Genomic DNA, 16,060 nt, shown 5'->3' on the forward strand with positions numbered 1-16,060 from the left:
AGACATGCCAACATGGAACACTTCCCATTTTAATGACAAAAATTATATGTGGGAGGAAAAACCAAATAAGATAAATAAACATTACATGAAAACACGGTGGGGGGGCGGGGGTAAGAACAGAGATGCTTTTAGTCACAGTTTTCATTAAAGGAAAAACTGTCTGCCACTAAAATAAATGGAATGCCTGTTTAATTTGGTTAAATAGGAATTTTCTTGTCCCTCCCTGCTGTTATGCTAATAAGTATGAATGATGTGGATCTCTCCTGACACAGTAGAATGCCTAGCATTGTATTCTGCACAATGAGAAGGGCTGTTACATTCCATTTTGCTATACACAGAAGCTGGTGGGCTTGCTTGCAGCTCCAATTTAGGACTCACCATTTTGCTTTTATACCATTTATCTCATTTTATAGATAAGCTTCTAGGGTAAGGAATCTCTCCCAGCTTGCTGCTTTCCTACTTATTTATATCTTTATCTGTAAATGTAAATACACTTAAAACAAAAGCATTTATTATAAAATGCATTGCTTTATTTCCTATTTCTATCTATGTGACACAAATGAGGAAAGCAATTTGGCAGGGTCACCTAAGATGTATCATCTACACCAGGGGGCCCCAACCTTTTTTTACCTGTGAGCCAAATTCAAATGTGAAAAGAGCTGGGGAGCAACACAAGCATGGAAAAGTCTCTTGGGGTGCCAAATAAGGGCTGTGATTGGCTATTGGCTACCCCTTATGTGGACGGACAGTCTACAAGATGCTCTACTTGGCACTATACTTTGTTTTATGCAATTAAAACTTGCCTTCAAGCCTAGAATTTAAAAATAAGCACTTGCTTTGAGGACACAGAGCAAAATCCAAGAGGTTGGAGAGCAACATGTTGCTCGCGAGCTACTAGTTGGGGATCACTGATCTACGCCATGAATATGCCAAGGCCCATAACATTTATTATATTTGAAGCATCACCTTGGCGATCCATACAAGTAACTTTGTTCTAATGCAGTTAAGCTTGTCACAATGGTTAATTTTTTATACAATTCTGCTAGTTTCCAGCTAAACTGTATGATTACTGATCCATGTCAGAGCCACCCTAAAAAGTGATTTGGCCAAAGAGTGTTCTTCATTGTGCCAAAACTTGCCAAAGGAAAATCTAGGAGCAAATTGATGGCCTGATCTGAAGTATGTATGAGGTCAACAGCCAACCTGGAAGTAGTTGGGATTGCACTTCTGCACAGTGGGTTTATACCTTGCCTCCAAAGATAAATCTATAGTCCTTTTTTTTAATTTTTTTTATAGAAAACCTGCTGCCCAAAATGGCAAAGAACACAGTATTATTGTGGAAAATAAACGGTCAAATAAAACTGCAGGTGCATATATTATAGGCAAGCAAGAATATTATTCAGGTATGGGATCCGTTATCTGGAAACCCGTTATCCAGAAAGCTCTGAATTATGGAAGGGTCATCTCCAATAGACAGCAAAGAAAGGAGGAATCGGCACACAGGAACAAATTGCAATGTGGGGTAAACCCCTAAGTGTTTATTGTGTCATAAGATGCACAACGTTTCAGGGGCACGCCCCTTCGTCACCTGACGAAGGGGCGTGCCCCCGAAACGTTGTGCATCTTATGACACAATAAACACTTAGGGGTTTACCCAACATTGCAATTTGTTCCTGTGTGCCGATTCCTCCTTTCTTTGCTTTACATTGGAAATCGAGGGAGTGCCGTCTCCCCAGAGGATTGTGCACCAGGCAATCGAATAAGGAAGGCCAGCGTGTGCGCTCACACTGTTTTCTACGAATCATCTCCAATAGACTTCATTTTATCCAAATAATCCAAATTTTTAAAAATTATTTCCTTTTTCTCTGTAATAATAAAACAGTACCTTGTACTTGTTCCAAACTACGATATAAATCCGGATTGAAGGCAAAATCAGCCTATTGGGTTTATTTTAAGTTTACAAGATTTTCTAGAAGATTTAAGGTATGAAGATAAAAATTACAGAAAGATCTGTTATCTGGAAAACACCAGGCCCCGAGCATTCTGGATAACAGGTCCCATACTTGTACCAGGCTGCCATATTTTTAGTAAAAGTAATTATATTTATAAATAGTTGTACAGCATGATTTTAGAAAAATGACGCAAGAGACAGCCTCCCAAACAAAGAGACAAATACACTAGAAGTGACAGGACACAGTCAAATCCGACAGCTCCTCCATAACACAAACACTGCTCAGTCATTAATGCAAGCACTGTGTGTGTATGTTATATTCTGTTTTATTCCTTATGTAGCACAAAATCTGCTGTGTTGGACTTAGAATACTGATGGGTATGGGTGTTTTTCCTTGCATGCCCAATATAACAGAAGTTGCATTTAAAGAGTGAATTTTTTGCTTCTGTGCTATAATCAGTTACACATTAATGACTTGTTATAGAAATGTACAATGGCAGAAGACGACGTTAGATGGTCCCAAAAAAAAGACAATACATTTTGTCATCAGTCAAGTCAAAAAAACAACAAAGGTCCACAAACCTCAGACGCATCCACAGTCATTTAAACAGCAGTTGAAAAAACAGACATTTCCATCAAATTCAATCTTTTGTCAAGTATAACATGGCTAACATCTAGGAGGAAGCCCGATTCCCCCATCTATTGTATTAAGACAATTAATCATTAGCCTTACATTTTCTGCCTTGCTAAAAAGACATCTGCCCCATTTTTGTAAACTATCAGCCTGTTGAAACACTTTAGGAAGAGAATGCCACACATTTACAGCTGTCATTGTAAAACCTCGTTTGCACCTTAAAGGATAGGTAAACCTGGAAAAAAAAAGATAAATGTAAATTTGCTCAGGGTGCTTTATAGAGCAGTTTTGCCATTTATATTATTTTTTTTTTTAAGTTTCAGTTTATTACATTGTTAGTTTTTTATTCTGACAATATAATGCATTCTATGTCAGTGGCGCCACCTGCTGGTCAGTTCCAGCCGGCAAGAGATACGTTCAGAAGGAAAACAGAGAAGAGTTCCGGTGTTACTCTGTTTAGGAAAGAGATGAGAAAGGTCGTTTGAGGATTCTGATTTTGAGAAGAGAATCAAAACAGTTCTCTGTTTTCCTTCTGAACATATCTCTCTCCTGTTGAGAGATCCTCATCCTTTTTCATCCTACACATCTCATCACAAACCCCTCAATAGAATGTGATTTCATATTAGGAACTACTGCAAATAATATTTACATATTTACTACTGTATATCTATAAGATGCTAAATCTATTTTTTTCGTTGTTACACTTGTCCTCTGTTAAGCCATTGAGCACCTGTTGTACGTTTTATAGGTCTTTTGTGATTTTGTGCAGCCAGGTTGGTTGGTGATATTTCAATAGGACATTGCCCCATATTTTTAGGGGTTGTTCACCTTTGAGTTACTTTTTAGAATGATGTAGAGAGTGATATTCTGAGACAATTTGCAATTGGTTTTCATTTACAATAGAACCCCCATTTTACATCCCCTGGTTTTAAGTTTCCCCTCATTTTACATTGTTGTTTTGTGGTCCCACCTATATATTATGCATAATAAATTTTCCTGGATTTTATATCATTTTTTTGTGGTCACGTCATGGAACTCCAAGGTGCCTTCTAATATCCTCATATATTGCAACTGGGGGTACTTTATTTATTAAAATACACAAATTTCAGTGAGTCATGTGACAGAAATGACATCAGAAGTCACCGTTTATAACTGATGACATCAGAACTCACCGTTTATAAGGATATAATTTACAAGAGTATTCCCTAGTCGAGGTACACAAAAATAGCTCGATATCTGAATTTTTTTTAATTCGAAAATTCACCTCAACCTTTGATAAATCTGCCCCTTACTGTATGTCTATCAAGTTCAAATTTTTGCTCAGATAAGTTCTAGAGTATGTGATTGGCAACAAACAAATGCTGAGAGGATCAGCAAGAGACATGATATGTGTGGGGCAAGTACAGAAACAATGTGAAAAGGCCAAAAACCTTAACAGCCCGTACCCACATGTAGTATGATTGCACACATGCAGAGAAGGGATGTTCTCTTCCCAAAATAACCAATACCCTAATACATTACTAGGGCACTGTTTCTTAATCTTGGGTTGGGTACCAGTTGCTGCTAAAAAAAGACAAAGAAAGACCAGGAGAGGTCGCAGAAGACAGGCCCCAAACGAAACCACGAACGGGGAGATACTACCGCAGGTAAACACGGTTATTAATTTATCTTCATACAAACTTGAGACTAATGAATTATCTGTACTGGATAAGGGACTTAATTTTGTTCCCACATATACCGCTGCACCTTTTTCTTTTGCAGTTGATTTATTCAAATTTGTGAGATCACTCAAACTTAAGGCCCATTTTTTTGGTAAGGAATATGACCAGAAGGATATTTTTTCTAAGCAATTAAAGAGCAAATTGGGTTCAAAAAGTACCTTTATTCCTCCAGGTAGCTACCCCACTATTGATACCTTCGAGGCAATGGTAATGGTTGATGTCAGTAGGCATAATGCTAATATGAATAAAAAACAGTACGGTTTGCGTCAAAATATTTCTCATGCTGAACGCATGGCATTGAGATCATTGCAAAATAACTCTTGACATCTTCATTACAAAGGCCGACAAGGGTGGTGGTACTGTGATCATGAATAAAACTGATTACGATACTGAAGCAACCCGCCAAAAAATCGAATGCATGTTTAAGTACCTGACTGAGTCGGATTTACCATCACATAAAGTTACATTTATTTGTCAACTATTGGAGATGGTTCTGGTCAAAAACTATTTTCGTTTTCAGGATGAATATTTTTTACAACTGCAAGGCTGTGCCATGGGTGCCAACATGGCACCAGCCTATGCCAACATCTTTATGGATAATTTTGAGAAAACCTTCATTTTTTCCAATTGCTCCTATAACCATTTCATCCAGGATTACATGAGATATGTCGATGATACGTTTTTCATTTGGCGTGGTGACATTAATGCTTTACATGAATTTGTGGCTTATCTTAATAGTGTTCATGCTACCATTAAGTTTACATTCGAGGCTCATCCATCTGAACTACATTTTCTAGATGTGTTGATACAAGTTAGTGAATCCTCATTGGTCACCTCGGTGTATAGCAAACCCACCGATAGAAATAATTTACTGAGACCAACGAGCTTTCACCCTCCTGGGTTATTTAAGGGCCTCCCACGTAGCCAGTTATTGCGTGTGAAACGCATCACATCTACACCCGATCTGTATCAGTCGGAATCCCATAAAATGATAAATAAATTTGTAGAGAGAGGTTACGACAAATCCATCCTTTTATCCACTCAGAAAGAGGTGGAAATTATCCCTAGGGAAACAACTTTAATTAAGAAGGCTAAAGAGAAAAATGCTAAATCCCAGAGAATTCCGTTTGTAACCTCTTTTGACACAAATTCCAAATTCTATCGCAATGTAATATTGAAGCATTGGAAAATCTTGGGTACTGACCAAAAATTTGGGCAATTGTTTAAAACTCCACCCCTCTTCTCATATCGAAGAGGGCATAATGTGGGTGAACTAATTAAACGTAAGGCTTGTCCAATGAAAGGGAGACGTAATCTTTTGGGCACTCAAAGCATTGGCACTTTCCCTTGCAGGAATTGCAGTCACTGCAACGCCATTATCCCAGGGAGTTACGTCACACACCCGCATTTGGGCACTAAACACACTATTCAAAGTTTTTTTACGTGACACTAAAGATGTTGTCTATTGCATTAAGTGCCCATGCGGGCTATTATATATTGGTCAAACCAGCCGGGCCATGAAATTGAGGCTTAATGAGCACAAATCAAGCATCCGCACTTACCGTCCCTTACCCCCCATTTCGCAGACCCTCTCCAAAAAGTCTGATGAAAGATCGGACAAAGCAAAATCTGAAACTCTGTTGGCAACACATTTTTTTACACAAGGTCATCAATTGTCGCAATTGAGATGGCAGATTTTGGAGAAAGTTAACTTTAAATTAGGAATGGATAGGAAAAAACAATTATTGCAAAGGGAATGTTTCTGGATCTGAGTTCTACAAACACGTCACCCTAAGGGGTTAAACGAAGAGTTTAATATGGCCTGCTTTTTGTAATTGCAATAACAATTTTTCCTTTTTCTATTTTAGATAATCAGTTGCTGGAGCTGTAGCAGGGACAGAACCCCTCCTCATTTAGGGTAAGATAGTGATCTAGCTTTCCCAATATTGTCTCTGTTACTTGTAAAATGTGTCTATTTCAATGTTGCCTTCTGTCCTTGATACTTTTTTGGTTGCTATACTTCCTTTCCTGGATTTTGGATACTTTGTATAATTTTTTACCTTTTTTCCTGGATGTGTATAATAAAGAAACCCTTTCCTTCTATATCAAAGCTATTTTTTTATAGGATGTTCCTTTTCCTATTGGATTTTTCTAATGGACTTTTCCTTGGATTTTTCTAAAGGATAATTTTCCATATGGACTTTTTCTATTGGACTTTTTCATAACGATTTTTTTAAATCAATTTTTTACCCTATTGACATTCACTTGTTTCAACAATGAATTTATACACAACCGTATTTATGAAAATGTTTCCACTTATTATGATATTTTATCTTATTATATGTATTTATTGGCTATTGCACTTTCGTTTAGATTAATTGTATTCTAACGAATTATTATCTAATTAATTATTGTTAACCACGCCCTCACTATTGGTCACGTTGTCTTTTAACACTATAAATTGGTATGTGCATAATGTGTCTGTATGCTTGATAAAGGGGGTTACCCCGAAACGTTGCATGCTGCTATTCATCGAATAAAACAGCAAGGGTTTACCCTGCTAGTACTACCTGTGTGCCAGTGAATTTCCTTTTACCAGTTGCTGCTATACCACAATTCCCAATATGCTTCAATCTTGATTATAAGCAACACAAATATAACTGTAATAAAATACAATACAGCACTGATATTTAACTTCAAGTTAATCTTTAGTTTATTATAGAATGACCAACTTTTCATTTGGTCTTCATTATATTTTTATATTATATATTTTTTATTATATTTGTTTCTTAGTTTTTTTAATTATTTGCCTTTTTCTTTCCAGCTTTTAGATGGGGTTCACTGACCCCATCTAAAAACAGATGCTATGTAAAGCTACACATTTATTGTTGTTGCTACTTTTTATTACTTATCTTTATATTCAGGTCCTCTCCTATTCATATTCCAGTCTCTTATTCAAATCAATACATGGTTGTTGGGGTCATTTGGACCCTAGCAACCAGATTGCTGAAATTGAAAACTAGAGAGCTGCCGAATAAAAAGCTAAATAACTCAAAAACCACAAATAAAATGAAAACCAATTGCAAATTGTCTCTTATTACTCTGAACAACTCCGTTAAATTACTTATTAACATGTATTTATATAGAGCCAACATATTGCATACTTATTTTGTTATATGACCTCTGCTACAAACTGCAAAATCAAACTTTTTTCTAAATGCACAGAAAATGGAAGGCTCATTCTTACAGACATCATCTCTTAATGGTAACAATAATATTGTACTGTAAGCAAGTCATCCCATTTCTGAGCAGAAGAGATCCAATGCTGCCCCCTTCTGGACACAAATGGGCAAATACATTAAAATCAGAGGACAAAAAAAACAAATAGCATATAGGCATATTTCTGTTTGTGTCTGGCCAATGGTTTTAACCGGACAAACATTAAGATTATTTTTAACCAGGTTTAAAGGAACAGACCACCTTCACAATGAAATACAGTTATGTTTATATTGTTTTCGGTATGCAGCGCACAAAACACAATCTGACAAAAACCCTCACCTGGAATTGTGGGTGGAGTTGTTCATATGATACATTGCATTTACAATCACAAGGCACAGAATTAGGATAATTTGCTTCAAATCCTCATGCATTAAAGAGATTGGGCTGTTAGGAACTCTGCTGTACTTGCACCATGTACCGATATGACAGTTGCAGAATAAGGTGCAGCCAGTGCAAACGGTTGGTGCCAATGCACTTTTTCCAGCTGTTCATCTACAACTCCCAGCAGCTTTGGACATTTTCACAAATCCAAGGTCTCAATGGGACTGCAGTAGCCATCCCTTTTTTTTAGGGATACACCGAATCCAGGATTCGGTTCGGGATTTGGCCTTTTTTCAGCAGGATTCGGCCAAATCCTTCTGCCTAGCTGAACCGAATCTGCATATGCAAATTAGGGGCGGGAGGGAAATCACATGACTTTTTGTCACAAAACAAAGAAGTAAAAAATGTTTTCCCCTTCCCACCCCTAATTTGCATATGTAAATTAGGATTCTGATCGGTATTCGGCCGAATCTTACGCGAAGGATTCTTACCGAATCTAAAATAGAGGATTCGGTGCATCCCTACTTTTTTTTCGTTTTTTTAAAAAATCTAACAGTTGCTTGATACAAGGGCTTCACTTTAAAATCAGGGCTTGGTGGAATATTGACACAAGGGGAACATAGTATTCACGTCTAACAAATTAACACTCCCCACTTTGCTCCTTATAATGCGGGTACCACAGTTGCCTTCATCATTACCTAACATCACTGTCAATGCAAAATTGCTAATATGAAATAAGCCCAGGGGGCGGCCCTTATTTTTTAAAATGGCAATTTTCTATTTATGATTACCCAATGGCGCATTCTACTAGAAAAGTATATTATTATGAAAATGGTTTATTTACATGAAGCAGGGTTTTACACATGAGCTGTTTTAAGCAATTTTTTATAGAGACCTACATTGTTTGGGGGGGGGGTATAGTTTTCCTTTAATGTAAGACTACAATACCCAGCATGCAATGTGGAAGAAGTTGTGAGTTACCAGATTTTGGGATCTGTACCCCATTCTCCCTTCCCATTCTAACATTTTCCAGTGACTCAATTTTGGGGCAAAAATCTGCTGGCCACCAAAACGTCTAGTGGTTTACCAATATTTGAGATTGTATGTGTATTACGCCTTATGGGTCCCCTATACCCCCCTCTGTAGTTACACCCCTGATGATGGGCCAATCTGTCCCATTTTGCTTCATGGAAACAATTGCAAAACAGTGAAAATTTGAAAAAAGCGTATTTTCACACATATTCATGTTTCTTTAGACTTTTGTTTCACTGCACATATTGTGCTATTTTTGGGCTACTTTTGAAGTGCCTCTCGGCTAGTTTGGGGCTGCTTTTGTATCTAAGTTGGGCTGGTTTTGAAAATGGCACCTTACAACCCTGTTCAGTTCTATTAACAAGTTAGGAGGCTCACAGTAACCCTCAAAGCTAAACAAGTAAACAGGCTTGTGTGTGTGTCTGAAGATGCTGGGAGTTGTAGGACAATATCAGTGGAATACGTTATGGTGAGATGCAGACGCGACAAAAGCTTCAGAAGCAACAAACGCAGCCGCACTGACTGTTACCTGTCCATGTTTTCTGCTGAGGGACAAAATAGTATTTATTGCCAAACTGGTCTGTGCCCATGTGGTGCCGGACTGTGCCCAAAGTTCTCTGCAGCAAACAACGTAGTTTCTCCATCTTGGTGCCCTACACACTCAACTAAAGAGAAATCTGTCAGGTTAGCTGGGACAATAAGCCACTCCCCCCGTGCAGCCATTGGCTGTTCAATATCACTTCCTTGTATACGCTACTTCCGATCATTCTGGGTTCCGGAAGTACGTGTGTGACGCTTGCCGTACAACTTGTGTGAGACGCTGGAGCCTGGAGTGGGAGCTTAAAATTATAATATATAATTATTCTTATAACAATAACGCAGCTAGTGTACCGCGAGCCCCTGTTATAGCCAAAAACGGACAGAAATATTGTTGTTGGTAGGGCTGCCGGCCGCTCGACTATAGCTCAAGGAGCATGCTGGGAAATGTAGTTCTGGAGTGAGGGAAGGCAAAATAATGTCAGGATAACAGGTACATAGTGATGACTGACTTGTATGAGCAGTTCTTAGAGGGGTCGTGTAGCTTTAGGTTAACTTTAGTATGATGTAGAGAGTGATATTCTGAGACAATTTGCACTTTCTTTTCATTTTTTATTACTGAATGTTTTTGAGTTATTTAGCTTTTTATTCAGCAGCTCTTCAATTTGCATCTTAAGCAATCTGGTAACTAGGGTCCAAATTACCCTAGCAACCATGCTTTGATTTGAATAAGAGACTGGAATATGAATAGGAGAGGCCTGAATAGAAGGATCAGCAATAAAAAGTAACAATAACAATGCATGTGTGGCCTTTCAGAGCAATTGTTTTTTAGAAGGGGTCAGTGACCCCCATTTGAAAGCTGTAAAGAGTCAGAAAAAAAAGGCAAATAACTAAAACTATAAAAAATAAATAATGAATTAACCATTCTATATCACAATAAAAGTTACCTTAAAGGTAAACCAACCCCTTTAATGGCTGCGCACTATATGACTATATATAGACTATATGAAGTTTACATGACCTCATTTAAAAGTTTGTGCGTGAGATTAATTTAAATGAAAATGAAAATTTGGCGAAAAAGAATCTCCTAGATGACTTCATTTAAGTGATTAATTGTTTCTTGATTAAATTAGAAAGTATTATTTTTAATCTTTGTACAAAAACATTAAAAAATTCATGTATTCAGCGTTATCAAATTTCATATATATATATATATATATATATATATATATATATATATAATGTAATGTGTCTGTGGCAAAAGGAATTTTGAATCTAGGGGATTGGACCCAAATCTTGGTCCCAGCGCTAATGTAGAGTAAGTCCCCATATGTGAAAATAGGGATGCACCAAATCCAGGATTCGGTTCGGTATTTGGCCAGGAATCGGTCCTTTTCAGGAGGATTCGGCCGAATCCTTGTGACTGGCTGATCTGAATCCTTAAAATCATGCGACTTTTCATCACAAAACAAGGAAGTAAAAATGTTTCCCCCTCGCCAATTTGCATATGCAAATTAGGGTTCAAATTCAGTTTGGTATTCGGCCGAATCTTCCACAAAGATTCAGGGGTTTGGCTAAATCCTAAATAGTGGATTTGGTGCATTCCTACGTGAAATATCTTCCTACAAAAGAATATAGTCATTAAAGGGGTGGTTCACCTTTAAGTTAACTTTTAGTATGTTATAGAATGGCCAATTCTAAGCAGCTTTTCTATTTGTCTTCATTATTTTTTTTTTTTATAGTTTTTTAATTATTTGCCTTTTTCTTCTGACTCTTTCCAGCTTTCAGAAGGGGGTCACTGACCCCATCTAAAAACAAATGCTCTGTAAGGCTATAAATGTATTGTTATTGCTGTTTTTTATTACTCGCCTTTCTATTCAGGCCCTTTCCTATTAATATTCAAGTCTCTTATTCAAATCAATGCATGGTTGCTAGGGTAATTTGTACCCTAGCAACCAGATTGCCGAATATTGCAAACTGTAAACTCCTGAATAAAAAGCCAAAATACTCAAAAACCACAAATAATAAAAAATGAAAACCAATTGCAAATTATCTTAGAATATCACTTCCTACGTCATACTAAAAGTTAACTTATAGGTGAACAACCCGTTTAAAACAAGGCACATACCTGACTATAAACCACTTTTGGGGTTCCAAAACGGATTCCTACATTTAACGTGGATCCCCTGTGGAAAAGGAGACACTATATTGAACCTTTGCAGGATGATACAGAAGTGGGTGAGGAAATGGCACAAATAAGAGACCTAAAGGCTCATTGACTGAACTGTTGCTGTGTGAGAAGTGACAAATACAACCTTTCGATTTCTACATTTTTAGCCCACAGTGTAAAGTTCTATTTCCCACACAGACTTTCCAGCAAACCAAGGAATTAGGGCAGGGCTATATTTTTATATAGGAACCTGTGGGCCGGTGCTTAGGTTGGTTTTTGGGTGCTTATATTAAAAGCAAACCCTCTGCCAGCCTTTACACACAGCTTAAAAAGATTCTGTCATAATTTTTTTGGGCCTTTGATCCCTGTTTTAGCTTGCAATAAAGACTTTTTTCCTCTTCAAGTGGAGTGCCGTCCATTCCTTTGGCACAGTTTGAGTTAAGCGGTGGGGACGCTGCGGACAGAGCACCCCTGAAGAGGAGCTGGAGCTGCTATAGGAGGGGAGGCTGAGCGGTCTCTTAGGAGAGACAGATAATTTTTATGATGTCGTTTTTATTTCTAAATTACACTTTTTATACTTCAAATAATTCACTCTACAATATAAGATGTAATTCCTCAACCAGCAAGTGTATTCTTTTTTTAGTTGTCATATTGGTGTGTAGGCGCCATCTCGGGTCATTTTGTCTATTCATGTGCTTTCAGAGAGCCAGCACTTCAGGATGGCACTGCTTTCTGGCAGGCTGTTGTTTCTCCTACTCAATGTAACTGAATGTGTCGCAGTGGGACCTGGATTTTAATATTGAGTGCTGTTCTTAGATCTACCAGGGAGCTTTTATCTTGTGTTAGGGAGCTGTTATCTGGTTACCTTCCCATTGTTCTGTTGTTAGGCTGTTGGGGGAAAGGGGGGGTTATATCACTCCAATTTGCAGTATAGAGTGACTGAAGTTTATCAGAGCACAAGTCACGTGACTAGGGGCAGCTAGGAAACAGACAATATGTCTAGCCCCATGTCAGATTTTAAAATTAAATATAAAAAAAACAGTTTGCTTTTTTGATAAATGGATTTCAGAGCAGAATTCTGCTCGAGCAGCGCTATTGTAGCGATCTTACCTGGTGGTCTAGTGGGGGGCGGCGGGGACGCTCGCCGTGCTTTCTCAGGGTGCTTGGCATTGGTTCTAGATTCTGGGTGCCAACCGTTACAATTATTAACTGATGCATTTTGAAAATTAAACATTTTTCCCATGACAGTATTCCTTTCATTTGGTGGTGGAGGGAAGGGAAATTGTGCTTGTGTACCAACTGGGGAGGGGGTGGATGGAAGACATAAATACAGCCTTAAATGCAATAGATCAATGGCATAAAAGTATGTAAGGGACACTTGCACTATATTTTATATTAAAAGGAAATCTACTGTCTGCACTGGCTCCTTGGGTTACACCAAATATGCCAGAGAGAAATATATTTATACACTCACGCTGCTCTGAACTGTATCAAGTGTAAAATTGGGTTTTCTGACCTTATGACTACGGGGTCTCTTTTTACTGATGCAGAAGCATCGATATCTATCATGTAAGGAGCTTTGTCAGCTTGCTGTTTTACTATCAGGAAAATTCGTTTTATTTGCACAGCCATGAAACATTCACATATTATATAGTGAATAATATGCAGCGTATTTTACCGTGTTAGCCATTGAAAAAAATGTAAAGTTTGGTGATACCTTTTATTGACATAAGTAAAAAATTGGAAGCGTTCGGAGCACACAGACCCCTTCGTCAGGCAAAATTTGTGCTCTGAAAGCGTATTCCCCTATTGTAAAATATCAGGATATTATACGTCAGCAAGGAGTTCCATGACCATATACAATTTTTGATCCTCAGAGGTGACCTTGTTACATAGATCTGCTTTCCTTTTATCAGTTAAAACTGCTTCTGAGGCACAATTTCAATTGCTGTTGAATTCTGGGAGTTCACAAATACACTCACAGTATTACCAAACAGAAAACGAATGTGGGAAAACCAAGAATAGGCCATTAACTATTCAGTGCTCTGTACTTCTTTTGTAGAGTGATCTTAGAAGACAGTACTGGTTCCTACTATAAATTTACTAAAGGGCGAAGTGACTAACGCTGGCGATTTACAAACGGGCACTGGCGTTTCTTCGCTAGTGAAGGAGATAGAGTCTAGCGCTACTTCACTTTCGAATGCCAGGCGAATGGACGTAACTTTGCAAATTCACTAAGATGCGGATTTTACTGAACGTTACCTCTTGCGCCAGACTTGACTTTGCCACCTCAGACCAGGTGAAGTGCAATAGAGTAGATAGGAGTTCCTCAAAAAAAATTTGAAAAATTTTCTAAGTCCCAAAAAATGTTGACGTCTTTTCCTTTTTTTCAGGGTCATAGGCTGCAAAAGAGTGTAAATTTTTTTTTGGGGTAAGCCGCTTCACCCCTACATTTCCTAACATATGGCACATAAACTATACACTGGGCTCATGTGTAGGGCAATATAACTACTCTATTTTATTTTTTTCTTTTATTAAGGTTCCCTGGGCTTGTGTAGTGTAATGTATTTGCTGCAACATATACGTCCATTGAACTTCAGTTTCCCACCGTTTGCAATTTAGCCAACGCTAGCGCAACTTCGCTTGGCGCAGTAACGATCAGTAGCGTTCCTAGAGGGGGCGGGCCCTGGTGCGTGATGCGCAGCCGGGCCCCGCCCCCCTCCGCTCGCACCCCCTGCTCCCCCGGTAGTTCCACCACTGGTAACGATAGCACAACTTCGCCAGCGTTCAGCGCCCTGGACGCAACTTCAGATTTTAGTGAATTAGCATTGTCCTGGCGAAGTGTTGTGATGTGTTGCGATGTGAGCAAAGCCGTCGCTGGCGAATTTTCGGAGGTTAGTAAATTTGCCCCTATGATGCTAGCTGTCTGTGGGTGGGGGAAGCAGTGGCAAAAGCGGGATATGGGGTTAACAATTTTTTGGTATCCTATATATTCATGGAACTGTGGCTGAAAGACAAGATACACAAATGTTTTCCTGCATCTGTGAAATTGTTATTAATTAACCAAACGATGAGCCTCCAAGGGGTCCTAGAACTAAAAAAATATTCTAGCAGCCACTGAAATAATGAGGTGGACAAAGCTGCCCAATTTTCAATTCTTTTCAATATCAAATATAACAATATTTTCTGTGTTATATTAAATGCGATAATCAACCAGTTCAGCATTCTCTGTAGACCTGACTAGAGCATTATGCTTCATGTAATAAACACCATGAATTCTATATGAATTCTATATCTGAAACTTTGAATGATTCGCATAGTGGAAATATTTGCCCTGTGCATGATTCTATATATAAAACTGGGCAAGATTGGTGTATTCAAAGGGGTTGTTCAACTTCCAACACTTTTTTTCAGTTAGTTAGATTCAGATAGTTCACCAGAAATAAAGACCTTTTCCTATTTTCTATGTGTGACTGTTTTTCTAATATTGAAGCATAAAGTGCGATCTTTCATATTCTAAAGGTGGCCATACACGGAGAGATCCGCTCGTTTAGCGATGTCGCCAAACGAGCGGATCTCTCCCCGATACGCCCACCTTGAGGTGGGCAATATCGGGCTGATCCGATCTTGGGCCCCAGGGCCCAACGATGGGATCCTAACAAATGGTAACGGTAAATGGTAACATCAACGAACAGATGCTCTTACTGACGAGCGGTTGTAGCTGCGTTCCGTTTTTTCTGCGTTCAGCCGCAGGGGAGCGCAGGAATAGACGCATTAAATTTTTTCCAATGGGGCTGTACTCACACAGGCGCGTGTAGGCGACAAACGCAGGAAAAATGCAGCATGTTGCGTCAGCCCCATTGGAAAAAATGTAATGCGTCTATTCCTGCACTCCCCTACGGCTGAACGCAGAAAAACGTAACGCAGGGGAGCGCAGGTAAAAACGCTCGTCAGTAAGAGCCCTTAGGGTTGAGACACACGGGCAGATTCAGGGAGATTTAGTCGCCTGGCGACTAATCGCCTCTTCTGGGCGACAATCTGTGTGTCTGCCTTCATGTGTCTTCCCGTCCGCAATACTGAAAAGTCGCCTGCGATAAAGCACACGTGCCTCTTCATTTTCCAAAGTCGCCTGAAGTTTCCTCGTGAGGCAACTTCGGAAAATGAAGCGCCGTGTGTGCTTTAGCGCAGGCGACTTTTCATTATAGCGGACGGGAAGACACGCGAAGGCAGTTCGGGGAGATTGTTGCCCCCAGAAGAAGCGGCGATTAGTCGCCAGGCGACTAAATCTCCCCGAATCTGCCTGTGTGTCTCAACCCTTATATTGTATCAACAGTCTGAGCCACCAGGGCAGAGACTAGAAAGGGAAAACACTGCTTTCAAGCAATACATATACAAATAATTTAAAAACCATAGAA

The 16,060-nt window shown here is 38.9% G+C and overlaps 2 protein-coding genes across 4 annotated transcripts in view; one reads left to right on the forward strand and one right to left on the reverse strand.

Moving 5' to 3' along the window:
• The window catches only part of ndufaf2.L (NADH:ubiquinone oxidoreductase complex assembly factor 2 L homeolog), a 57,561-nt gene extending 47,907 nt beyond the window's left edge, over nucleotides 1–9,654 (reverse strand). Inside the window, exon 1 of one of the 3 annotated variants that reach the window (XM_041582125.1) lies at nucleotides 9,468–9,649. In XM_041582125.1, the coding sequence (XP_041438059.1) occupies nucleotides 9,468–9,582 (115 nt within the window). In that variant the 5' untranslated portion in view covers nucleotides 9,583–9,649. 3 annotated transcript variants of the gene reach the window in all.
• Nucleotides 9,655–9,745: 91 nt separating this feature from the next.
• The window catches only part of hps5.L (Hermansky-Pudlak syndrome 5 L homeolog), a 35,030-nt gene continuing 28,715 nt past the window's right edge, over nucleotides 9,746–16,060 (forward strand). The window contains exon 1 of the mRNA XM_041569220.1: nucleotides 9,746–9,968. The gene's annotated coding sequence lies outside the window, so the exon portion shown is untranslated. The remainder of the gene's footprint in view (nucleotides 9,969–16,060) is intronic.

The sequence above is a fragment of the Xenopus laevis genome, chromosome 1L (assembly GCF_017654675.1).
Source record: "Xenopus laevis strain J_2021 chromosome 1L, Xenopus_laevis_v10.1, whole genome shotgun sequence".
In the NCBI taxonomy this organism is placed as follows: Eukaryota; Metazoa; Chordata; class Amphibia; order Anura; family Pipidae; genus Xenopus; species Xenopus laevis.